This window comes from Siniperca chuatsi, linkage group LG21, assembly GCF_020085105.1.
Source record: "Siniperca chuatsi isolate FFG_IHB_CAS linkage group LG21, ASM2008510v1, whole genome shotgun sequence".
NCBI lineage: Eukaryota > Metazoa > Chordata > Actinopteri > Centrarchiformes > Sinipercidae > Siniperca > Siniperca chuatsi.
The window spans coordinates 1,014,761-1,042,152 of record NC_058062.1 but is presented as its reverse complement, the minus strand read 5'-3'; the positions used below and the strand labels follow the sequence as shown (position 1 = coordinate 1,042,152).

Genomic DNA, 27,392 nt, shown 5'->3' with positions numbered 1-27,392 from the left:
CATAATTATAATATATTTATTAATCATAATCATAAAATTAATAATCATAATAAGCTGGTTTTCTTTGTCTGGCAGAGTGTTCAGGTTGTTAAGTAATAATACAACTATGTAAAAATAAAGGCCTGCATTCAAAAAAGTACAGAAATATTATAGGCTATTAATTATCAAGTGCTGCAGAGTAGAATAACCCATTTCAAAATGTTATATATATATTGATATAACTGGTCGAGGTGGAGCTCATTATAACTACGTTATACTTTATTGTTGTTAAAATATTAGTTAGTAAACCAACTAGTAACTGCATCTGTCAGACAAAAGTTATGGAGTAAGAACTTACAGTATTTCCCTCTGAGATGTAGCGGAGTAGAAGTATAAAGTAGCACTAAATGGAAATACTCAAGTAAAGTACAAGTACCTCAAAATTGTACTTGAGTAAATGTACTTTGTAACTTTCCACCGCTGCTAACAGGGTGCGTTCAGGAAAAGTATAACTATAACAAACGTTTCCTCAAAGCAGTCATGTTTTAGTGAAACCTTCTTAACACACTCATGGAAAGTTTATTGATTATTGTTTAAAAGTTATAGAGCCTCAAACCCTCAAACACCCACTTTCCCCTCATCCAGGTGTTTGATATTTCATGTGTATTAAAAGGCAAGAGAACGTAAAAGTAGCAGATTTCTCAATGGGGATTTGTATGTACTGAATAAAGCACTGTGTTAGTTTTATGATTCCTCTTTTTCCTCTTTTGATTTGTATCTGCTTTTAATTCTTTGATGAATGAAGTGAAAACACACAAAAACCTTCCCACTCCCCGATGGATCTAGCAGCAGCGCAGAAACGCCAACATTAAAGATTTCTAAGGGATTATTAATGATTGTTTAAAGAGCAGCAGAACGTAAAAATACCAGATTTCTCAATGGAGTTCTGCCTTGACTGCTCAGTGTCAGTTCAGTTCTCAGTTCATGACTTGATGATTGTAGAGTTTGTAGATGATTCATTGGGAGAATCAGACCTGCATACAAAATAAAAAAATATTTCTTATAACAGTTGAACAACTGTCATTTGGCCCTCAGGTTATTGAACTCAGTGATCCAGAACATCTGCAGAACAAGTGTGAACGTAACACTTAAATACTCTGAAGGGTAGGGCTGCCGTCCTGCCGAAACCTGCTCTAAATATCACGATTTAAAGGTTAGTGCAGTTTAAACCTGAGCTCCATGTAGTCCTGACACACCTGAGATAGAATCACCCTCTGGGACACCTGAAGGCTTCTTATCCACAGCGGGGAGTTTGGATAGAGGCTGGAAGACTAGATTTAGAAATGCAGCAGCAGAATGAGGCAGAAAAACCTTCATTTACATCTCAACTTTTGCAGAAAAGGACACTTTAAAGGAGCAGTGCATGATGGGGAGGATAGATGAGTCCAAATGTGATGTGCAGATGTAAAAAAGTAAACGTAAGTGAGTGATGAGATGACACCGTGGCAGGTTCTTCGTGCAAGCAGGGCGACCCGGGCAGCTTTGGGTTACCGTGTTCATCATGGACCTGGAGGTTTGGTGCTTTACAGCACAGCTCCTGTCGTTGCAGCTGCTGCTGTGGCTGCGGACAGCAGCAGGAGCTTCTGTTTGTCCAGAGAGAAACTCACCCTGCAGCAGCTGAACAGCAGGCTGGCCTCGTACCTGCAGCAGGTAGGAGATGCATGAGGTGGAAAGTTATAGTTAAAAGATCAAGACAACAAAATCACAAAATGTCAAATCTCTCAATGGAGTTTTGCATTGACTGAGCACAGTTTTTGTTGATGATTCCAAAATTAAACAGAGATTTATAAGTGAAGAGCAATTATTGTTTAAAGAGCAAGACAACATAAAAGTAGCAAACTTCTCAATGGAGTTTTGCATGTCCTGAAATGAGTGCAATGTTTTATGATTCCATTTCTTGTTTTTATTTGCATTTACTTTCTATTCTTTGATGAATGAGGTGGAAACACACAAAAACCTCACTACTCCATCTCCCCGACGGATCCAACAGCAGCGCAGAAACACCACAATGAATCTGATATTTATAAGTGATCATTAATTATTGTTTGAAGAGCAGGAGAACATAAAAATACCAGGTTTCTTAATGGAGTTTTGACTTGGCTGAGTACAGTGTTAGTTAATATTTTCACTTCTTGCATTCTTTGATGCACGAGGTGGAAACTTTTGACTGAAGCTTTGTAAATTATACTTAATGATTGTTTAAAAAGCAAGAGAACATAAAAAAGCAGAGTTCTGCCCTGACTGAAACATGGACAGCGTCCTCGAGATTTATCTTTATTCCTTTAAACTAGAACTTTAACTTCAGACCTTTATGTCCTAGTAAATTCTTAGGAAGTTTGCTGATCGATCAGGTGAGTGTGAGATATCGTCACGGCTGATTATTGATTCATTGCTTGTCGCCTCTGATTGGTGGATGCAGGTCCAGTCTCTGGAGGCGGCCAATCAGAGGCTGGAGCATCAGATCCAGAAGGAGCTGGACAGGAAGTGTCCCAGAGAGCTCAGAGAGCTCGACGGATACCTGAAGACAGCGTCTCTGCTGCAGGACCAGGTCAGCCCAGCAACACCTGGAGGCACATAAAAAAACAAATAAATCCAAACAAGTCAAAATGAATGAAAATTAAATTAAATCTGATATGAATCTAAAACTTAAATAAAAAACTAAAACAAAACAAAATAAGAAATAAAAAATAAAGTGAAAAAACTAAAGAAAACAAATAACACAAATTAAATATATTAAATAACGTTAGATTAAATTTAAGTAATTTGAAATAAAATAAAATAAAACAGAATAAAATGAGAAATATCAAACTATATATAAATAAAATAAACAAATAAAATACAATAAAATAGTAAAACAAAAAAAAGTTTAAAAAATAAATAACAGAATAAAATAAACAAATGAAATATATAAAACAGAATATGATCAAATAAATGTAATAAAATACAGAAAATAATTAAATGACTGAAGGACGAAGGAAAGAAAAATAATGTTTTACTGATGCTGTTTCTCAGTTTTTACAGTTTAGCAGGAGCCACTCGGGGAGATTATACTGATCAACAACAGAGAACAGCCTCAATTAAGAAAAAGCATCTGCACATGACATCCAGTAAAATCCTCCAGTCCTGGGGCCAAAAACCAGGGCCAAACCAGGGCCAAACCAGGGCCAAACCAGGGACAAACCAGGGACAAACCAGGGACAAACCACGGACAAACCAGGGACAAATAAAGGCCAAAAACCAGGAACAAACCAGGGACAAACCAGGGACAAATAAAGGCCAAACCAGGGCCAAACCAGGGCCAAACAAGGGCCAAGCCAGGGACATACCAGGGACAAATGAAGGCCAAAAACCAGGGACAGACCAGGGACAAATAAAGGCCAAAAACCAGGGACAGACCAGGGACAAACAAGGGCCAAACCAGGGACATACCAGGGACAAATGAAGGCCAAAAACCAGGGACAGACCAGGGACAAATAAAGGCCAAAAACCAGGGACAGACCAGGGACAAACAAGGGCCAAACCAGGGACATACCAGGGACAAATGAAGGCCAAAAACCAGGGACAAATAAAGGCCAGAAACCAGGGACAAACCAGGGACAAATAAAGGCCAAACCAGGGCCAAACCAGGGCCAAACAAGGGCCAAGCCAGGGACATACCAGGGACAAATGAAGGCCAAAAACCAGGGACAGACCAGGGACAAATAAAGGCCAAAAACCAGGGACAGACCAGGGACAAACAAGGGCCAAACCAGGGACATACCAGGGACAAATGAAGGCCAAAAACCAGGGACAAATAAAGGCCAGAAACCAGGGACAAACCAGTGACAAATAAAGGCCAGAAACCAGGGACAAACCAGGGACAAATGAAGGCCAGAAACCAGGGACAAACCAGGGACAGACCAGGGACAAATAAAGGCCAGAAACCAGGGACAAACCAGGGACAAACCAGAGACAAACCAGGGACAAATGAAGGCCAGAAACCAGGGACAAACCAGCGACAAACCAGGGACAGACCAGGGACAAATAAAGGCCAGAAACCAGGGACAAAACAGGGACAAAGCAGCGCCACATAAATACCAAACAAGGCCAGATGCAGCTCTGCAGGTAAACTGATGATGTTAACCCGAGGTGCAGCGTCTCAGGCCGGTTGTGACTCGTCAGGACGTCGTGCGTCTGTTTAAAGGTCAGACAGGTCCAGACGAGTCTGACTCACATCTGAAATGTCATCGATTCAAATGTCAGAGATCAAACCTGAACTTCAACACGTCCTTTAACAGAACATTTTATCAATGAACGATTACAGACAAAAGAGTCAACGAGCCTGAGACTGACTTGGCATTTAATGTGTTCTAGTAACTTCCCGATCGCACAGGACCATAAATATGATAACTCACATTCATCAAGAATGTTTCCAACCCTTGAAAGCCATAACTTTCCACAGCTGTCATGTGACTTTCGTAACAACTTAAACACAATAAATGGTTTTCCGTTTTCTGGCCACCGCTCCGCACATTCACTGAACACATTTCTACAATTCTGTCCAACTTAGATCTCTTAAAAATCACCACTTACAGTATTTGTATTTCTACTGCAACTGTAGTTCTATAGTTTCTACTACCAGAGGGGGGACAGAGTCAAGTCACAACCGAGTCTCATGTTGTGGCTATCGAGTCCCGAGTCACCTTCAGAGTGAAGAACAAGAATCCAGAGTCAAGTCCCAAGTCAAGACTAACAAGTACCGAGTCACATCCAATGTCAAGAGCAACAAGTCCAAAGTCAAGTTCGTAGTCAAGACCATCAAGTCCCAGGACAAGACCAACAAGTTCCAAGTCAAGACTAACAAATCCCACATTAAGACCCAAGGCAAGAGCAACAAGTCCTAAGTCAAGACCAACAAGTTCCAAGTCAAGACTAACAAATACCAAGATCTAAGTCAAGATCAATAAGTCCCAAATCAAGTTCCAAGTCAAGACCAACATGTTCCAAGTCAAGCCCAAGTTCCAAGTCAAGACCAACATGTTCCAAGTCAAGCCCAAGTTCCAAGTCAAGACCAACATGTTCCAAGTCAAGCCCAAGTCCCAAGTCAAGACTAACAAGTCCCAAATCAAGTCCAAAGTCGAGACCAACAAGTTCCAAGTCAAGACTAACAAATCCCAAAATCTAAGCCAAGACCAACAAGTTCCAAGTCAAGACCAACAAGTCCCAAGTCAAGACCAACAAATCCTAAGTCAAGACTAACAAGTCCCAAATCAAGTTCCAAGTCAAGACCAACAAGTTCCAAGTCAAGACCAAGTCCCAAGTCAAGACTAACAAGTTCCAAATCAAGCCCCAAGTCAAGACCAAGTCCTAAACGTTGTGTTTCTAGTCCTAAACTCCTAAGTCCTTATGTGCCCTTCACCAAAGTTCACGTCATTCCAACTCAAAAGGCTAAAGTCCAAGTGAGGGCACGAGTCACTGGTGTTTGAGTCAAGTCTTTTTTGATCCATGACTTGAGTCTGACTTGAGTCCAAGTCATGCGAATCAAGTCGACACCTCTGACTGCTACTACTACTGTGCTACTGCTGTAGTAGCAGTATAACTTCCAACTAGTCGTACCACAACTGTTGCTACTAATAAAGCTTTCCTAAAAATAAGGTCAAAGGTAATCCAGGTCATCCAGGTAATGTCTGTCTCTCTGTCTCACTTACAGATCAGCGAATGTCTCTCGGCCCAGGCTCAGGTGAAGCTGCAGTTGCTCAATGCAGAGCTCACCGCCTTCGACCTCAACGTCAGGTAGATCCACGCACCTTCAACACGCATACAGAGCACATGTAGACATATCCCATCATCCCCTGCTGTGTGGACAGGTGTGAAAAGGAGCGTGAAAGTCGTGGTTGTGTGGAGGCGGAGCTTAGCGACTTGCGGCTGCTGGAAGAGGAGCTGCAGGTCCACAGACTGCCAGAGCTCCAGAGTCTGCTGAACGATCAAACACAACAACTGATGGAGCTGCAGATACAACACCAACAGGTAAAACAAAACTCACCTGGATTAATCAAATGAACGAACTGCATCTACGTCATGTTTCCTGTCTACCTGTCCAGGACATGCAGGGTTTCCTGGCCCAGGTATCAGAGGGCGTCACCGTGGAGATGCAGCCTGCTGAGTCATCAGATCTGATCCAGCAGCTGGACGACCTGAGACAGACAGGTGCGATGCTGCTCAACAAGAACCAGAACGAGTGCTGTTTCAACACCCAGGTAAGCAAACATTTACAGCACGCTCTTATTTTGAAATAAATGAAACATGACCGAAAATTATGTTTTAAATGTTCTTATTTGAGTGGATTTTTACAAACAACGTCTTATCAGGTGTGTTGTGTTCAGGTGTCCACGCTGAGCTCTCCGGAGGTGACCTGTGACCCACCAGCAGGGTCAGAGGTCGTCCAGGCCGAGCTGGAGGAGCTGAGGAGAACAGCAGCGAGTCTGGAAGAAGAGCTGACAGAACTGCAAGCTCTGGTGAGATAAAACTAACGTTACTAGACACTTATTTAAAAACGGGGAGAAATGACCATTTGCTAAACCCCTCCCTCAACAGTGACAGTCCAATCATAGCTTAGCAACAGTAACTAGGTGAGCATGGAGCTGTAGTAAGAGAGATACTCTTACAAACAGTATACAAAGAGTTTGGAGGGTGGTGACTTTTTTCGTCTTTCCAAAACCAAAAACATGAGAACGAAAGTGTAAGGAATGGATTAAACAGTGTGTTTATCTGCTGCTAACGTTAGCATATCCAGCTAACTAGCTTACTTCCTGCGATACTAGTAACCTACTGTTACTTCCGATGCCAATAGTTAGCATATCATTCGCTAACAGGTTTTGGATTACAGGTTACATTAGAAAAAGCCCAGTTTACAGTAGCACATCCACTGTGTTGGAGCTCCATACGTTCAATTGTAAGTGTTCCTCTAGACACTGCTGAAAGCTTACAATTGATTATGATTTATTCATTAAAATTTCCCTAAAAATCACTGTGATTTGCTAGGTGATTTTGGTAGCCTGACGTTAGCATGTGTTTTCATGTGAAGCAGCAGTAGGAAATGTGTTAGCATTAGCAGCAACTTAATCCAGCTCTCATACGTCTGTTGGAGCGTGAACAGTAATCACTGAGGCCGATTTCAATCAGAGTACATTACATTAAATTATTGTGATTGTGGTCTGAATCCAACCCAAGAATGGTGGACTCTGGCAGCGAGCTTTCGCGGCTGTGATGGCTGAGCGGTTAAGGCGTTATCCAGGGAGCTTTCCCCACGCAGGTTCGAACCCCGCTCCCACATGGTTGATTTATTTATGATGACACAGTCTAATGTTTGAAAATGTTTCAGGAGACTAACTGCTGGCAGTGTTACAGTGGAGTTGTTGAGACACTGTGGAACGCTTATAAGTGATTATGATTTATTTATTCAAACTTCCCTAAACATCATTGTGCTGGGTGCTTTTAGTAGCCTGACTTTGGTTTAAAGTCCAGGACCGATAACTTTTCATTCCCAGTCCGTCCTTGGTTCAACTACAGTGCTGACTGGCAGACAGCTGTGAGGGTCGAGTGGTTAAGGCCTCCGACCATCTGTTCACAGCGCTTTTTTTAAAGACCAATATGTTGTGTAGTTATGTTCTCTAGTTCAATCCTCATGTGTACTCATAAAGACACACCTGTGGTGCACTCTGCACCCCCTGAAGACCATTCCTCACAGCACAAAGTCTAGATTTTACAGGCTGAAAACAGTTTAGTGCATGTAGTGCAAACTTCACCTCATTTAAGTGATTAAAAATAGACGACAGACTCCAAATAAAAAAAGCAACTCATATCAGATTCCAAATCAGATCTTTTTCTTTGTCACATTTTGAGACTTGACAGTGTTGAAAACTGCAAAGCTTGCGCTGTGATGGCCGAGTGGTTAAGGCGTTGGACTTGAAATCCAATGGGGTTTCCCCCGCGCAGGTTCGAACCCTGCTCACAGCGTGTCTATGCTGAAAGCACTGAATTATTATACCCTCTTCTGCAATCCTGACATGTACTCACATACACATAAAGTACACATTGTCAGGTGTCTTTATATGAAAACTAAACTTAGTATAGTGCAAACCAACCTAAGTGCACATACTGAACCTGCATAGTTGGAACACAATGTGTTTTACATATTTAAATACCGACTCTGAGCCTTAGTTTGTAGTCTTAACATGAAGAAAAATATAAGATCTCATTAAAGCTGTAGAAGAAGAACCACCCTCCACACAACACTACAGCAACACTGTATGTCTATCTATCTATCTGTCTGAGTAGAACATGGTGTTGGAGGCCTCTGGTCTGGAGCAGAAAGAGTCCTTCGTCCAGCGGCTGGTCGTCCTGCAGCAGAGAGCAGACGGTCTGTGCAGAGACCTGGACTCAGTGCTGCAGGCTGTAGCTCAGCAGGCTGGAGACCATCAGGCCCTGCTGGACACCAAGAGCAGACTGGAGACCGAGATACAAGACTACAGGAGGCTGCTGGATGGACTGAGCCCTCAGCGGTATGAGATGATGATAATGGAAATCTAAAAGATAAATGCAGCGCTGACATCATCCACCTCAATACATCCGCCTTAAAGAACCATACCAGGGGCTTTACATGTTTTAGCTATTCTACTACAAAACAGCCATGTTGTTTTAGAAATTGTATTTTCTTTTTCTGCTGTTCCAGCCATCTATCAATTTTCAAAAGGAAAACATTCTTATGTAGTCTGGCATATTGGTATAAAACACTGACCAGTTTCAACCTCTAAGGGCGGAAATAGTAAAAAATATTATCCCCTAACATAATCATATGATCAACAAACACAAAGAAAGTAAATATCACAATGATATCAACATATTCACATCGTATATTGATATCACTTCATTATTAAAACAAAACATTTTTATTTTTGGTGTATTGTCTATAAAGAGCACCTGGTGTAATCAATCTATTTTTACTGTACTGTTGTGTAATCCATCACAGTGAAGTCTGCACTGAGGTAATGCAATGGAGATCAATCTGCTCTTTAACTGCATTACCATGAAACAATAATGTAACTTTGACAGAACTCACTTACTTTTTGTAAGATAATCATCCGTCCCGTTAAAACAACAACAGTTTGAAAAAGTTTTTGGTAGCATTGTATTGAATGGGTCCCTAATAATTAACTAGAAAGGAACTGATAAGTAACTCTGCTTTAATAGGAAGTGTTCAGCTGGTGCACTTTTTACCAAAGTAACTGTCTTTCCATTCCATTAATTCCATTTAAGCACAAAGTGCAGCAAATAATAAGAATAAGGTGTCTAACAAATACATTAATATTTATTTTATAGGTTGAATGGATCTTAGCAGTTATTTTAAAGAAATTCTTCTGAAAAACAACAACCACATATAACTTTAAATTCTTATAAATGATTGGGTTCTTACTATACGTGCTGTTTGTCTCTGGTTTCCTGTATTTAGCACCAAATTACATAGGCCCAGATTTGTTTTGCTGGTGTTTCTTTTTTTTGTACTTTTGTGCCTTGAACAATAATTTCAGCTCTATTCTTTCCATTCTTCTTGTCTTTATTTGTCTTGTTGTTGTTCACAGGGTCTCAAGTCTTCACTCAAACTCTGCGGCTGACGTCACATCTTTCTGTGCTACAACCAGCCCCTCTGCCTTCAGGAGAAATGTCACAGCGAACAAAACAGCCAATGTTCAAGGAGGAAATCTCAGGATGATGGAGGTTCAGACCTCTATCCTCACTGTCAGACAAACACCTGACAGTGAGGTAGTTGCCCCACTCTCACCGGTGACATCGATTAACATTTCATATCTGATGGACTCATTCCACAAGTCTGAAAACCAGATAACTGAAGCTCTTCCTGAAAGGACCGGGGGGGAATCCATGACCTTTAGTACGATGATCAACAAGCAGAGCAGTCCTGTGGAAGATAAAGCCTGTGCTGAAAATCATGATCTGCAGAACTCATCCATTGTTAGTACTCAGATTAGCCAAGGTTTAGATGAAAGAGCTGCTGTCAAGGCATCGAAACCGGAGATAAATACTGCACAAGGAGTCACCACGTTGGTTCCTGACACACAATCTGCCAGGAGTGCTGCTGTTCAGGCAAAACCAGAAACGTTTACTTCCAAACAAACTACCACAGAGACTGGGTCGCAGACTAATGAAACAGGGACAAACATTCAAGCAGAGATCACCAAAACCATTCTTTGTGCAGAACCAGAAGTAAAGCAAGAACCACATTTCGTAAGACATACAACCACAACTGATCCCAGCAAACAAACTGCTACAGAGGTAAAGAAAGAGACAGAAACTGTGATTTCAGCTCAAATAAATTGCAATGAGGGCTCCATCCAGGCTAAGAACCAGGAACCTGCACAGGTTGTGTCTTTGAGTTTTGTGACTCCAGCAGAAGCTGTTGGGGATGCAGAGGAAGTTGCTGCTACCCTGATGGATGACATGGACATAGTTAGACAAGAAAAGAAAGGAGAAAAAGAAGTAGTAGAAGTAGAGGGTACTTCGCTTGTCCTCAGATTAGATCAGAGCTCAGCATTGTCCAATGCATCCAATAGTGAACAAAACAAACTCATGGAGGATGCAGATACAGGGTCCGGCATTGCAAGTGCTTCATCCGGTAGCCCAGACAGCAATGACAACCTTGAGAGTAAAACTGCAAATACAGAGATTTTGAAGAAAGTAGAATTAGAAGTGAACAAGGGGAAGGTAGTCAACACTTTCCATGATACCAACGAGGTAAAGGTGGACCCTACTGAGTCGGACAATGAGATGGTTAATCTAGCAGGTCAAGAAGCATTGTTGAGTACCACAGAGTCAAAAAAGTCTACAAGTCTAACAGATTCTGGTGTTGCTTTGAGTTTTTCAGGCTCTGAAGAGCTTCTAAGTCCAAGAGAAGATCATGTACTTGTGAACCCAACAAAGCCAGTCGCATTCTTGAGTCCAAAAACATGTCTGAGCCCAGTTGAGACAGAGGTGTTAGATCAAGTATTTTTCCCAGTTGATCTAGAAGAGCATGTTCAAAGTCCTGATTCACTTGACTTGAGTCCAAATGACCCAGAAATGTTTCTCAGCACAAATGACTCAGACACATGTTTGAGTCCAGTTGAGGCTAACGTGAGTCTAAGTCCAAATGGTGAAGAAGAAGATGAGGAAGTAAGCCTGAGTCTAACTGAGGCAAATGCACATGTGAGACCAGTCGAGAAATACATTCTCTTGACAAAAGAGGAAGGCCAGTCCCTGTCATTTAGTGAAGATCAAGCTTTGCCAGAAGAGGACAGAAATAGAAAAGTCAGCATTTCAGTGAGAGATGGGGACAGTTTATGTTTTGGATCATTTGAAGGTAACGAAGGAAATAGAGGTACTCTGAATCATGCAAACATCAGTTCTAGACTAACCAGTCAAGGGTTGGAGTTCGGAGGTCCAAGTGGTCGTACTATCATAGCAGACAAAGAGGAACAGCTTGGTTTTGGAGGCCTGTATTGTAAAAGTGTAAGAGATGTGAGCAGTGCCAGCGATGGGTACAAAAATACAAGTGGCATTGAAGATAACAAGGATGTCCAGAATCCAGGAGGAAGAACTACCTTTAGCGGCGTGGCTAGTAATTCAGGGGGTATGGCTGCTAGCAAAAGTGGTATGGCTAGTGATCTGGTAGCTAGTTTTGGTGGCACAGCTGCAAATTCATCAGATACAGCCGGTGGTAATGCAGAATCTGCCGCTACAGCAAGGGTAGAGGGAAGATTCAGGCGTGGCAGTGGAGAGTGGATGGTTTATGGCGGCAGACTGGTATGTAGACGTACTAGCTTACCCAGCACAGGGAGCGAAGAAAGCACATCAGGTACCATGCTCACTGCAACAAGCCGACCAGAAACAGGGAGGTTCGGCAGTAGAGGAAGTGGGGAGTGGATGTTTTATAGCGGCAGTCTTGGACGTAAGAGCAGCCTGGATGGTGGCACTAGTTTACCCAGTGAAGGGAACGAAGAAGGCCCATCATTGGCCACAAACCCTGCAACAAGCCCACCAGAAACAGGGAGATTTGGCAGAGGAGGGAGCGGAGAGTGGATGGTTTATGGAGACTTTCTTCGACGTAAGAGCAGCTTACCCAGCGAAGGGAGAGAAGAAAGCCAATCAGTGACCATGCTCCCTGCAACAAGCCCGCCAGAAACAAGGAGGTTTGGTAGCGGAGGGAGTGAAGAGTGGATGGTTTACAGCGGCAGTCTTAAACATACCAGCAGCCTGGCTGGTAGTGATAGCTTACCCAACACAGAGAGCAGAGAAAGCCTGCCAACCACCATGCACCTGGCAACAAGCCCACCAGGAACAGGGAGGTTTGGCAGTGGAGGGAGTGGAGAGTGGAAAGTCTATGGTGGGAGTACTGGACGTATGAGCAGCCTGGCTGGCAGCGATAGCTTACACAATGCAGAAAGCCCGTCAGGGACCATGCAACTAGCAACAAGCCCACCAGGAGCACTAGGAGCAGGGAGGTTTAGCAGTGGAGGGAGTGGGGAGTGGAAAGTTTATGGTGGGAGTACTGGACGTTTGAGTAGTGCCAGTAGCGCAGACAGGGTCAGTGTCAGTGCCAATTATGGCCAAATGATCAGTCCGCCAAGTAGCCACACAAGTAGTGGACCAAGACTCAGTAGTGGTGGTAGTGGTGGCAGGCTCAGTTCACGTAGTGTTGTTAGGCGCAGTAGCAGCGTAGGTAGTGGTGGTAGATTAAGTAGCTCAGGTAGTGGCGGCATGGTCAGCAGCTCATCCGGGAGCCACAGGACTAGCAGCACTGGGAGATTCGCTAGCACTGGCAGTGGCGAATGGAAGCCTGTTTACAGCTCAGCTAGTGCACGTAGGAGCAGTGTGGGGAGTGCAGGGCGATCAAGTGGAGGGGGGACGACCAGCAGCCAAAGAACCTCGAGCCCCGGGGGAAGAATGAGTGTCAGTGGGGGTAGTGGTGGATGGCTGAGCAGTTCAACAACCGGCGGGAATCGCATTAGCAGTCCTGGGAGCGCGTCTAAACTTAGCAGTGCAGAAAGCAGCGACAGAGTTAGCAACCGAGCTGGAGGAAGGATCAATAGCTTCCCTGGGTCAGGGAGGACCAATAGCACCGGGGGGAGGGTCATCAGCAGCAGCGACCGGCCAATCAGGAGCACCGGCAGCGGAGCCGGAGGCAACAAGGAGAGAATCAGTGTTTGTAAGATGGCGGCGCTGTCAATCTCAGCAGCGGGGAGGGAGAGAAGTCAAGACAGACAAAGACAAGCTCAGAGGTCCCAACAACAGCAACAACAACAGCAACAACAGGCTGCAGGTGAGAACAGCTACGTTACAGTCACAACAAGAACACTAAAAACACATCCAAGACAAAAACACACACATGAAAGAAAACAGCAGTGTGTAGGTAAGTGCACACACAAACACAGGGACATACCGTAAACAACACAGATGGATGGAAAAATGGAAAAGTATGTATCCTAAATTCCTTCAAAGCATTGGTTGTGGTAGTCCTCACAAATTAACACCATGTGCCACCAAGATGCAATTAATAATAATATCATAATAATGGATTTATTTATATAGCGCCTATCAAAAACAGAGTTATAAAGTGCTGTACAGTAAAACAAATTTAAAAAGTAAATAAAATCTAAATGTCTAAATTTCTAAACCTAAAAAACAGGATGAAATTATAATTTAGAAAATAAAGCCCATAGAGACTTTCCTAACCAGGAAAATAACAGTATTGGTCGTTTGTTTAAATGCCTAAAAATGACCAATGTTTATCTGACAGTGACCTCTAGTGGCGTGTAAAGTACGACTTGACTGTCAGAAGGTTTATCGGCATGATGTCTAACATATAGTATATCTGTCAGTGGAGCTTCTGCTTACACTCGAACAATGCTGTTGTCTAACTCGGTGCACTGAGCTTTGACTCCAAACTATTTACTAAACAACTGAATCAGAAAACATCCTACAGCTCAACTTGGCTACTTAACTTAGTTTGTGTCTTTTCTCACAAATCAGAAAAATCCTCTAGAAGACTTGGAGAAAAAAAAGTTTATTTAAATTCCAACATTCAAATTCAACATCATGCTAAATGTACATTCATTTTTTTTGTTTTTCATAAACATAATAAAAAATATTGTCTTGCTTAAAGGCCCACTGCTTCTGTAGCAATGCATATAAAAAGTGGCAACAGCCTGCAGTTTAGCTAGCAGCCATCTTGTTATTGATCACTACTTTTTTGTCACATTGTCTCCACCTGCTTGACTGAACCAGTGGAGTTGGAAATGATAAGTGATAATGGATAGGTTTGTCCTAACGAGGCTACTGTAGATGTAAACAAGAAGTTCAACGAAGTCGGAGCTGAAAGCACCACAGAGTGTCTCCCTCGTATCGATAACACAAATATTAGAGCTAAAAGTCTCTGCTTCTCTATCAATGAGCTATACTTATTGATAGAAATACAAACAGTGACAGGCTCCCCGTGTGAGCTCCTGATTGGCTATTCAGCCAATGAATCCCGTTGTTTTATTGGTTCTCTTCACACCCATTCACTTGTATTAGACGGAGGCGGGTTCAGGAGGAAGCTGGTGTTGTGTATTACGGCTGGACGGCGCCCATTAGGAAAGAAAATACAAAATAGACCCACATTTGCTGTAAATTTCATTCTGTAAATGTCACTTTAAATATCAAAATGCTTAAAAAGTAAAAAGAAATTTAGTTGCTCATTACAAGTGTCTAGTAATAATTTATTATTATTAATATATATATATATATATATATATATATATATATATATAAAAAATAGTGACATACAGTATTTGGAATAAAACAACTGGTTGCTTACAAACAGTAGAAAATAAACTTACAGTATACAGAAATAAAGAATAACCCTTCCCTTGCAGGTTCCTCTCCTCTCGTCCAGCGCTGGCTGACCTCAGGTGCCGCGGTCACCAGTGCCGATCCTGATGACCTCGATGACATCATGCGTCTCTGATTGGATAACTGGGGAGGGACGGAGTGACATCACGCTTCAAGGATGAACACACCTGCACACGTTCACTAGTACAAAAAAGAAAACTAGTTTAATGCGTCTTCTTTTGAATGAAGAGCTGGTAGTGACAGTGGTGGGAAAAGTAAAAGTACCAATACAACAGTGTAAAAATACTTCATTACAAGTAAAAGTCAAAATCCTGCTTAAGTAAAATTATTATCAACAAAAATGACGTAAAGTATCAAAAGTAAAAGGACTTGATTTGCAGAAAAATGGTCCCAGTGACTGATATGTTATTAGACTGTTACATGAACGTTAGAGCAGCGTTTTACTGTTGTAGCTGGACATGGTGCAGCTGGTTTATCTACTTTATTTACTGCACAGTTTGGTCTTTCAGTCCAGTGGTTCCATAAATGGTCACAAGATAAATCTGAGGGCATTTTTCTGACTTTTCTTTAATGTTTGCTGTTTTGTGGAATATGTGATATTTGTGCCTCTTTGGGCCTCGAACAGTTCTTGAAATGAAACCATGTGAGAGGTTTAGAGGGGGAAAGTCAACAGGCCCCAACTAGACGCTGTTCTTTTTGTGAGGGGTTTGGTTTAATCTTTAACAACGCTTTGTGTTTATAAGATTATCATATGTTGTTGTTTTTTTTTTATGTAAATCTTAATCTGAAAAGCAACAAGCAACTAAAGCCGTCAGACAAATGTAGTGGAGTAAAAAGTACAACCTTTGCCTCTGAGGAGGAGAGTAGAGTTAGAAAGTAACGTAAAATGGAAATAGGCCACTCAGGTAAAGTACAAGTACCTCGAATTTGTACTGATTACAACGCAGTTACTTAAAATTAGTTTGTTACAAGCAATTTTTATTTAAAAAAAATCTGGAATCTGAAATCTGTTTGTTTTGAATTTAAATAATTGTTTGAAGTTAAAATACAAAAAAGTCAATAATACAAACATTCGGGTGAAAACAGTGTAGTTACAGCCGTGTTGTTTTTTAAAAATGACTTTAAGAGACTCTGGCTCATAATCAGCACCTCAGTTCCATTTTCTCTTCACTTTCTATCAGTCAAACCCGTCTACACATGATGTACATTTTAAATATGTGGTTTATAACAGCTTTGTTATCTCTATAGTGGACGGCTTTAATATAATCCAGGACGTTAAACTTTAAACACCTGAAGCTTCACTTCACTTCACTCTGTGATGTTTGATATCTCTGTTAACATCTCTCATCGTGTCTTAAACACCAGGTCCAATTTTTACATTTTAATCTGAAAATAAAGCCGATAAAATAACCTGTGTCCTGTTTACCTCTCGTAATATTTTTCTATTGCTCATAACTCATTAATGATGCTGCAGAGCCACAGTTAACCTGTGCATAATCCATGTGTTGCAGATGTGTGACTCTTTAAAGGTCTGAGACATTTCAGTGTGCAGTTAACGTGCTGCTGCTGCAGGTTGTGAAGGATGTTATGGTGTATTTTTTACCAGCACATGGATGTATATTTACTCAAGTACTGCACTTAAGTACAATTTTGCGGTACTATTTTTATGTAACTTTATACTTCAACTCCGCTACAGTTCAGAGGGAAATACTGGACTTTTTACTGCACTGCATTTATTTGATAGCTCTAGTTACTTTGCAGATTTGCATTTCAAAAGAAAAGCACATGATATATATACATATGATAATCTTTGTCAGCAGTTCCACCAGAGAGACGTTTCTCCTCTAAAAGGAGGCGAAGGCGCTGAGAAAGGAATCATTTCTCACAGTGTTTGTAAGAATTCAGCTGGAGGCAAAATCCGATCTGGATGTTTGTTGAGATAATAAGAGAGAGTGTCACGAGGTATACGTGGAGACATCTGAATAATTAGCTATAAGGAAAATTAAAAATGTGTCCAGATTTGTATAAAACAGAAAGAAGCTTGTTTTTGATGAGTTGTGGAGAAAGTGGTTCACCAGCAGGTGGCAGCAGAACCTAAAAGTCTCAGCAGGAACTTTTAATGTTGTAGTACCTGCTGTAGGACAGCTGCTTTCCTGGCCGGGGCTTTGGTCATTAATGATGATGCTAGTGGTCGAATCCAGAAAGACAGAAGAGTCTTCATTAAAACAGTGCTGCGGTCCGTCTGAGAGGAAGGACGGGAACTGTTCAGTGTGTTTTCAGGCAGCAGGAGTCAGGAGTGATCTCAGTTTAAGCTTCTTCAGCCTGTGTGCTCCAGGTGTGGACCTGGCCTCCTCTCCTCACCTGTCTGACGATGTCGAGCGCTCTCGCCTGCACGCCATCCTGACCCTGAAATATTCTCATGTCCATATGAGAAAAAAGTGGAACAGCTGTTTAATGTCGACGTGTTTCAGTTTGCTAACTTTGGCTCAACAGCCTGGGAAAGAAGGCAAGATGGATTATTTAACTGGTATTTATTCAGATTTTCCAGCACTACAGAGAAATGATTTATGTTGAACATTTGAATGTGAAAGATGCTTCTCTGTTTTTGAACTTTCTCTGTTGTTTGTAAATGTATACGCAGCTCTCTGGTCCCGGCTGTTCTGAATGTATGGCGTCAGAAAAATGACTGATTTTACATTAATGTACTGCGATTAAGACAAAAGTACAGCAGAGCAATTTAAGAACTATAAATAGTGTTTGTAAGGGCTTCATCTGTTTAAAGTTTCTCTGTATTCAGCGCAGAGGTGAGGACGCTCTCAGATCTTCAGTACCGACACCGCAGTGTAGAAATACTGATACTGTTAAAGTCCTGCATTCAAAACTTTACTTCAGTAAAAGTACAAAAGTATCAGCATCAAAATAAACTTAAAGCACCAAAAGTAAAAGTGCTCATCATGCAGAATCATATATTTTATATTACTGGATCATAATTATTGATGCATTAATGTGTTCATCACTTTAATGTTGCAGCTGCTGAAGGTGGAGCTACTTTTATTCACTTTATATTCTGCTGGGTAATTTACAGTAATCTATAATAATACCTTATAATTTATTTATTATATTTAGTTTTATTAATCTGAATCTGTAAAGCAGCTAAAGGGATTTAAGAGTTTAAAGCATTCAACAAAAATGATCAACAGAATGTGAAGAAATAACAGTTTTGACGTCACGTCAAAGACGTCACGGTTTTGCGTTGCAGAGATATCTACTGAAGTTAGCATGCTAACCAGCTAGTATGAATTCGACAGGTGGAGCAACTTTCATTCAAGTGACTGGACGCCATCTTTGAGTCCAGTATCCAGTTCTCCTAATACATCCATCACATTTCAATTCGTCACGGGATGCATTTACACTTTGCTTTCTAGAGATGGGATGTCTGATCCGCCAAACACACGTGAAGTGACTCAGTGTGAATGGGGTGAGAGGGCCGAGTTCATTAAAAAGCACCTGTACATCAGAGAGCAGAGCAGGTAGATCCAGAAGGTAGAACTGAACCTCAGCTCTGCCGCGGCGTCAGCAGCAGCGCTGACTGTTCTGTCGTCACACAGGTTTCGATCTTTAAATTGATAAAGTGACAGTTCTGTGAAGCTCTTTGTCTCTTCTCTGAAACACGGCTGGTATTTTAACGACCACTTTCACAAGCCTGCAGGCTCCTCCCTCTCCTGTCTGTTAAATATGTCACACTGGATCAACCAGTCGCTCACCGATGACTTACGACCCCCTCCTTCCTCAGATATGCAGAGGTCAAACGATCACACACAGCCTGCAGAGACACGAGACGCGTCTCTGGATGTGTCTGCACTACACTACGAAACCAACACAGTAAATCCTCGTGTCCACCACAAACACTCGAACTACACACACAGCCTTTACCCCAGTAAGAAACAATATATCAGTTTAAACTTTATCGACGGACGGTTTTTAAATGTCTGATTTTAGGGGCTGCAGCCTCCTCAGCAGCTGCGTCCATGGAAACATCAGCAGCTGAGACGTGCTTCATCGTTCACGCTCCCCTCAGGATGAACTGTAATAACTCTGCTGATCCTCTGACTTTCCATCTAGCGCCACCATCAGGTCGACATGTTAACGTGTCCGACACTTTGGTTTCTGACCAAACACCTGCAGAGCTGCTGACGCTCCCATCAGCCTCAGCTGCGCTCTGTGTTCACTGCTAACTAGCTAATGCTAGCATGCTAACATGCTAAGCTAAGATGGTGACCACGGTGAACATTATACCTGCTGAACATCAGCATGTTAGCATTGTCATTGTGAGCATGTTAGCATGCTGATGTTTAGCTCAAAGCACCGCTGTGCCTCACAGAGCTGCTAGCACGGCTGCAGACCTTCAGACGGATTAGGTGAGATTTTGCAGTTATTTGAATGTGAAGGCACGTTTGAAAAACCTTCACCTGAAGGATTTATCTGCTGCTGCAGCAGCAGTGAACCAGCCAGATACTTCAGATATTTGAGTTTGACTAACTGGTAGTTTGGAGGGTTTGTACTTACAGCAGCTCAGGATCTGATGACAGGCAGGTGTGGTCTGACTGACAGGAGTTTGGCAGCTGAGCACAGAGAGTTATGGAGGAAAGTCAGACAATGAAACCGGTCCGTCCACATGACTTGCAGCTTTATCCTCTTTCATGCATCTCTCTTAATGTATTTATTCCACTGCACACATTTACCTAAACGTATAAAAACTCACTGTTGTGATGCTGAAATTTCTCTTAAAGGAACAGTTTGACATTTAGATAAATGTCCGTGTCAGATGTATCCAGTACAGAGATAGATCCAGGATGTGGTTAGCCTAGCTTAGCACAAAGACTGGAAGCATGGGGGAACTGCTAGCCTAGCTTCATCAAAAGAGGGTCTTAATCAATCAATCAACCTTCATCAATCAAAGTTAGCACTTTTCATACTAACATGATGCTTCACACAATACAAACAATTACCCCTCCAACACACACACACACACACACACACACAAAGCAATAAATGACTAAATGACTCAATAATAACAGCACTCAATACAACAGGAACTGAGAAACTGAGGAAACGCTATCATAAAGCTCATCAGACAGGATTAGAAATAGATAAAAACTTAAAATAATAAAATCATGTAGAAGTAAAACAGATTACAAATGTATAACTAGATGGACAAATAAATAAATAGGTAAAGTTCAATTAAAAGCCAGAATAAAAAGGTAGGTCTTAAGTTTGTTTTAAAACAAATCAGCAGCCTCTGCTGCTCTCAGGTGTTCGGGTGCCCTCAGGTGTTCAGGTAGGCGTGGGCCGTAGTAATAAACGGATGCCTCACCGTGAGGTTTTGTTCTGACTTTAGGGATAATTAAAAGGCTTCTCGCAGAAGACCTGAGGGCTCATAGGCTAAAAGCAAATCTGATAAATAGGTGGGAGCACGTCCATTAAGGGCTTTACAAACCGATTGCAGGATTTTAAAATCGATTCTGAAGCAAACAGAGAGCCAGAGCAGAGACCTGGTGTAATGTGTGGTCTCTTTCGGGTCAACACTCGTGCAGCTGAGTTTTGAAGTAATTGTGAGCTGAGCTACATTCATTCAACGGTCAATCCTGCAGGTAACAAAGGTGTGCATCAGTGTCTCTGTGTTGGCTTGAGAGAGAAACAATCGCACTCTGTTCTTAAGATGATAAAATGCATTCTTAGTCATGTTTCTGATGTGAGGTTCAAAAGTAACATCTGAGTCAAAGACAACTCCCAGTTTGTTTTACTTGTTGACCGGAGGTTAATGCCAGCGCTTCCAGTTGCTTCAGAACCAATAACCAAGACTTCAGTTTTGTTCTGGTTGAGCTGTAGAAAAATCTCTTGGCACAGCAATGTAAAGCTGTGCGTCATCAGCATAGCTACGGAAATGTCCAAGTGGCAGCATGTAAAGGTTAAAAAGGCTAGGACCTAATATTGAACCTTGAGGAACACCACAATTAATTTTATAGATATTAGATTAGTTCCAGAGAGGCTCAATCAGACGGTGAAGTCTACCTAAAAGAATCGAGTGATCTACTGTGTCAAAGGCTGCGCTTAAGTCAAGTAGCACTAATACAGAAGGTTTCTTCATACCCGTATTGGACCTGAGGTCGTTTACAACCTTGACTGGGATCGACTTGAAAACCAGATATTGTGGGAGTTTAGAAAATCATTTAACTGCAAGCTTCTCTAAAATTTTTACTTAAAAATGGCAGACTGGATGCTGGTCTAAATCGTTTTGCGTCAGAGGAGGTTTGACTGGCAGTCGTCAGAGCAGTAAGAGAGTAGTTGACAATGTAAATCTTCAGCAAAAAAGCTGTAAACTGTTTTAAAAAAGGACGTGGGACCTAAATGCAAGCTGCAGGTTTTAAATGGGAAATAACTTTACCAAGCATCTCAGCATCAACCAGGACGCCTTTCTCCAGTGTTTCCTCAAAGCAAGGACTCTGGGGAATTAAGATTTCATAGGCTGATATAAAGTGTATCTAAATGTGTTTATTTTATTTCTGAAGTGGACCATAGCTACCACTGAGGCCATGAATTTAGTATTTTCCATTCATTTTTGGGTCTGGGGGGAGTTTACATCCTACAATAAAAAACTGACACATGATAATATGATATTTTATAGGCTCATCACAGTTTTAGGTGCAAAAATAATAAATAAATCCAGGCTTCAGTGTTTATCCACCACCGTTTTGTTTCCCGAAATAAAGGAAACAGATATTCATATTAGGAAATAACAGGAAATGTCAGCAAATCTTTGGACCTGCATGTCATTCAGTTTCTGCGCAGCCTTCTTTTGCAATTCGACACTGTGCAGAGTGCCGAGCCCTCGGAAAACCGCCCCACCCCCCAACAGGTGAAGGTGTAACTGATGAATGTGCTGCGTTGCTCCTCAGGCTCTAGCTCCGCCTCCTCCCTCGTGCTATTGGCTGGTGACTCTGGGGGACCTACAGCCAATCGCAGTCCACCTGGAGGATCATAAAGGCTGAGGAGCTGCCCGCTCAGTGTTTGTGTGTTTGCATGCGGCTGTCAGGTCGTCGGTGCAAATATAAAAATGTCAATATACAGATTTCCAACACACGATGTCAAAAACATAAACAAGGTTAACAGGAAGTTGCTTCTAGATGAGTTGCATATAGCTATGCATGTACAATATCAAATCTCAAGTACAGCAAGGTGCATGTGGTTAATTATAATGTCCCATGTGTGATTGCAGAGAAAGAGAGAGACTTCTGTAGTTTAGTTTTATGTCACTCCCCTCTCCCTTAATCCACCTTGGGGTCATAACAGCAGCCAATAAAATCACTTGCTGAGCAGAAGCAGAAGAAGAAGAAGCTTGAGATGCAGTTAGAGAATCAGACGGACTGACTCTGATTCGGACAAACATGGACTGGTGGACTGATGAAGTAGAAAGTAGCATGAAAGGAAAAGATTAAAGTACTTCAGATGTGAACTTACAGTTTTGTCCAGTTGCTAACGAGCGTCGTTCAACACTGAAACCACATTTTCAAAACTCTTCACACAGTCAGCGGAACAGAAGTCCGTGCGGACCAAACTGTGAACCATTTTTCATCGCTTTCAGACAAAATGCATTCAGCGACCGCACTTTTCAAAGTTCAGGAGCTCTTTTCCCGTTCGTCCTCCACAACACGCAAAACACTGTGTGTTTTCAGCACGTTGTTCTAACGCTAACACACTGCATTCAGAATGATCACACACACATTCAAAACAGGATGATGGCACATTCCAAGCATTTACGCAGTAATTATTTTAAAATACTGAAAGTAAACTGAAACCCTGGAGGCAGCGGAGACGTGTCTCCTGCAGGCCGCCGGACGGATCGGACGGATCGGACGTCCAGCAGGAAGTTTCTCAGCTGTGATGCTGATGAGGACAGAGAGCAGACTGGAAGCATCGCTGTGATTTACTGTAATGAACAACTACACATGTTGTTGCAGTAATGTGTAGAAAGTATTTTATTTATTCTTTTTTTATTATCACTGCAGCCCTGGAGCTTTCCCCTCTTTGTTCACCTTTTCAAGTTCTATATTCATATAAAAAAATGAAATTTTGATTAATTTCTGATGCATTCGTGTTACAGTGAAACTGTGCTACAGTATTTATGTGAAACTTTAAAAAAGAAAAGTTCATCCGTCATGTGACGCTCCCTGTTGTTAGTGTGTTTCAGGTCAGTGTGTGAATGAAATGTGTGTTTTCTGAATGAGAAGTGTTGCCGGTGTTTTGTTTTGTAGGTGAGATCAGCTGTTTGGCCAACATTCATGCTGCTGATGCAGACTGTGTGAGGAGTTCTGAAAGTGTGGTTTCAGTGTCGAACGACGCTCGTTAGCAACTGGAGAAAACTGTAAAGATAAATAATGTATTCTGTACATTTGTGTGTGTGTGTGTGTGTGTGTGTGTGTGTGCTGCATGTCTGAACCTGACTGTGTGTGGTTGCTGGTATTTCCCAGAGGCCTGTTGCAACAGAGTCTTCAATATGTGAGGTATGGAGACAAAAAAAACAAAAACTAAGAAAGTAATTTCCATGTCACACACACACACACACACACACACACACACATGCAGCACACACACACACACACACGTTATCATGAAATCATTAACGTCAGTAATCAGTTTTCATCTTGATGTTTTCTCTCACCGGTGATCAGCCAATCAGCTAATCAGCCGACGACACCCCTGTCACAGTGACATTACCTGAAACCGAACCCTTTCGGACTCTTTCCAGCTGACATTTGTCCAAATCTCATCTGAGGTACTTCAGGTTCAGACAGAATGCAAAAAAATAATAATCAGTTAAATCACCAGAAGCTAAACTTTTGTCAAATATTGAGCCTGTGATTATTATTCGTGTCCTGCTGAGCTTTCTACTGAAGAAAATGTTTTATTAGAAAATATTAACAACATCTTGGTCAAACCGCTGCTTTATTCAGAATGTCAGAGATTTTTCACACAGGGCAAAAAAAAAAAAAAAACTTGACAGATTTCAGTAAAATTTGGTAAAGATTGAATGGAGTTTGGTGGAAAGATATTTTGAAACAGCGTTGGGAGTTACTTTTCGGGGGCATTGTCATGCTGAAACAGAAAAAGGGACAAATTGCTGACACAAATTGGAAGAACACTGTTGTCTAAAATATTATTTGTATGCTGGAGAATTAAGATTTCCCTTTATTGGAACGAAGGGACCCAAACCACAAAAAACAGACCCAGGGGTGTCCACATACTATTGGCCATATAGCATACCTGATATTACACCTTCACCTGCTTTGACTAAATAATATTTGTGTTTTTAGCAGATACTGTGGGGAAAAAAGACATGTTAGCAGATTTCACTAAAATCTGGTAAAAATTTAATGGAGTTTGGTGTAAAGATGCAAACTTGTAAAACAGCATATTTGCACATTTCTGTATGTATTTTACTATATTTCTACAGACTTTTTGATGCACGTGCAGTCTGCAGAACTCCTCCATCATATCATCAGTTGAATGAACACACCAGTGTGCGTGTGTTTCATTAACTCCCACATGGTTAAGAGGTAAAGAGACGAACTGGACCATTTTGAAACGAACAGTTTGTCAAATGACACGACAGATTCATCAGAGAGCAGAAACTTGGCAGCAGCTGAATAGAAACAGATCTGCTGTCAGTCTTTAGTGTGCTCAGGTGTGTGTGTGTGTGTGTGTGTGTTCTGTGGTCAGAGCGGTAAACTGAATAACTGTAATTAAAAATCTGTCAGCGTTAAACACAGGAATCTGAATCAGTGATGAATCAGTTCATTACTGTTCAGAGTCGCTGCTGGTTGCAGCCTGAAGCACTTTTAACGACACGCTTTCACATCTGGACTGTGTCACCGATGATGAATCTGATTTGGGACCAAGTTGGACCGGGTCCGTTGCAGTCTGGGTCCGCTGGTGTTGACAGATAAAATCGTGTAAAGAGTCTAAAGTCTTCAGATTTTTCGGTCTTTGCAGCTCAAATGTCGCTGCGTATAAACAAGCTGCCGGTCGGCGTCCATGTTTGTTTTGGTACAAGAACACGTGACAGTCGGCGTTCTCGCTGGATTCGCGGGTCCAGTGTGTTGTCTGGTGGAGTTACTCTGCTCCTTCCTGACTGTCAAACACTAAAACATCTTCACGTTGGTTTGTCCGGTCTTCGGTCTTCAGCTGGGTCCCAAACTTTAGGGACGATCCCAGCTGACTCCTGCAGATCACGGTTGACACCGTTAAGGTTTCCTGCTGTTAATCAGCTCAAACATCTGGATTTTTCCAGATTCAAACTGAGTAGCAGCAGCTCTGAATGGACGGGAGGTGACTGATGGGAGTCTACACTGCAAGATAAGCAGTTCAGCACCTTCCAGAGACGAAGCATCGAACCCAAACTGGGCTCACAGCTGCAGATTGTGGATTACAGGCTTAAAGCTAAAGGCCTCACACTGCAGATTACTGGCTAATACATTAGCTCGAGTCCTTTATCTTCCTTCATCTAGTTAGATATGTTATGTTACGTAAGCTTTCTAGTTTAAACACATCTACTGGGCAAAGAGTGTTTAATTCAAATCGTTCTTTTACATTTGAAGCATTATTTCTGCCAGTATTTAGTTTGCTCTTGCTGTTAAACTCCCCAGATGTGATCTCTCAGCTCCAAGTCTGCACAGACACATTTTCCACCAAAACACCAACAACTCTCTGCTTCATCCGAACGAACCTGATCACCTGCATACCGCCCGGGCTCCGAAGAGCGGGAGACCGGCACGACGGCCGGGAATCAAACTTTGGTTCAGCTGCATTTGAACTTTACTTGAGGCCAAAGAAAAGCAGCCGCAGTCGACTTTTCCTTTTATGGTAAAACTGTGCAGCAGGAGGTCTGAAACCGAGGAGTGGGCAGGTTGGAGCAAAACACACGGAATCTGATGGCTGTCGACATATTCTGCAGGACGACAGAAATACAAAGAATCAAGAAAACTGTTTGTTTTCTTCAGCTGCATTTAGTTTTTACTGGCTTCATGTTGCATCGCTGTATGCAGCAACAACACTGTTAAAATATCATTTGCATTTCAGATTTCCTTCACTGGAACGAAGGGACCCAAACCACGAAACACACACCAACAGAATTTAACAGGGGTGTCCACATACTTTGGGCCATATAACATAAAAGATATCACACCGTCGTCAGTTTGACTGAATCATGTTTGTGTTTTTAGCGGGTAGGGTAAAAAAACGTGTTGACAGATTTCACTACAATCTGCTAAAAATTGAATGGAATTTGGTGGAAAGATGCCAGCTTCTAAAACAGAGCATTATCTGACTATAAAGAAACTTCTTTAAGAGGTACAGTCTCGGTTTTCGTGCAGTTTGACGAGGAATGAACAATGACGGCTGAGTGATTGATGGATAGATTAAAGGAGAGAGAGAAGGTAAGATTTACGAGAAGGAGAGAAAGCCCAGAGGTGACTGAAGGAATCTTCCAGAGAATTCAGGTTCTGTCACACCCTGAAGAGCAGGAGGGGGAGCAGGGCCTTCGGGTTATTCTCTAAGTCGGGGCGTATATGATTATATGATTCAGTTCAACCAACATTATGCGTTAAAGAACGAGCACACATCCCTCTGCACATTTTGGTTTATCAGAATCAGAAATACTTTATTGATCCAGAGGGGAAACTCTTTCGTTACAGCTGCTCGCTGTCACGTCAGCGCACACAGGAACAGAAGCACTGAGCAAAAAATATAATACAGGTCAGATACATTAAGTACCAACTGGGTATAAGTATAAAATAAGTGTGAAGTACAAAGTGGGTTTACAGGTTGATGATAAGTATGTACGGCATGATAATACAACGTAATAATATAAGTAGTAAGTAAAAGTGCATGAACTGAACTGTTAAGTGCAGCTTATTAAGATGATTATGAGACGGAGGATATGAACAGCAGTGATATAAGTATGAATAAATATCAATAAATTAAACTGGAAACAGAGAATATTGCACAGTTATAAAGGTGAAAGTGTTTCCATTTTTGGTGATTATAGTTGTTATAGATTAAACAACCCAGTCAGCTGCAGCACCAGCACCACCAGCTACACCAGCTACACCAGCACCAGCAACTGCAGCACCAGCAGCACCAGCAGCACCAGCAGCACCAGCACCACCAGCAGCAGCTGCAGCACCAGCAGCTGCAGCACCAGCAGCAGCAGCAGCAGCAGCAGCACCAGCACCACCAGCACCACCAGCAGCAGCACCAGCAGCTCCAGCAGCAGCAGCACCACCAGCAGCTGCAGCAGCTGCAGCACCAGCAGCACCACCAGCACCACCAGCAGTTGCAGCACCAGCAGCAGCAGCAGCACCAGCAACACCAGCAGC

General features: G+C 42.1%; 1 protein-coding gene, 1 long non-coding RNA gene and 1 other non-coding gene across 5 annotated transcripts; 2 read left to right on the top strand and 1 right to left on the bottom strand.

The window, feature by feature from the left end:
• The first annotated feature begins 11 nt into the window (after positions 1–11).
• Positions 12–16,368, top strand: LOC122868982 (serine-rich adhesin for platelets-like). Of its 3 annotated transcripts, none has more exons than XM_044181489.1 (9): positions 12–1,689; positions 2,459–2,587; positions 5,729–5,811; positions 5,886–6,045; positions 6,120–6,275; positions 6,402–6,533; positions 8,356–8,579; positions 9,657–13,387; positions 14,982–16,368. In XM_044181489.1, the coding sequence occupies exons 1-9, from the start codon at positions 1,474–1,476 to the stop codon at positions 15,071–15,073; spliced, it is 4,923 nt and encodes a 1,640-aa protein (XP_044037424.1). In that variant the 5' UTR covers positions 12–1,473; the 3' UTR covers positions 15,074–16,368. The 3 variants fall into 3 exon arrangements, with proteins under 3 accessions (XP_044037424.1, XP_044037422.1, XP_044037425.1); XM_044181487.1 differs by having other exon boundaries at positions 6,387–6,533; XM_044181490.1 differs by lacking the exon at positions 2,459–2,587 and having other exon boundaries at positions 6,387–6,533.
• trnas-uga lies at positions 7,952–8,034 on the top strand. The gene has a single exon. It is a non-coding gene; the product is annotated as a tRNA-Ser (tRNA).
• LOC122869016 lies at positions 13,824–19,770 on the bottom strand. Its single transcript, XR_006376221.1, has 4 exons — positions 19,525–19,770; positions 17,090–17,364; positions 14,946–15,138; positions 13,824–14,682 (listed from the first exon to the last, which is right to left on the bottom strand). It is a non-coding gene; the product is annotated as an uncharacterized LOC122869016 (long non-coding RNA).
• Between the last annotated feature and the right edge of the window lie 7,622 nt (positions 19,771–27,392).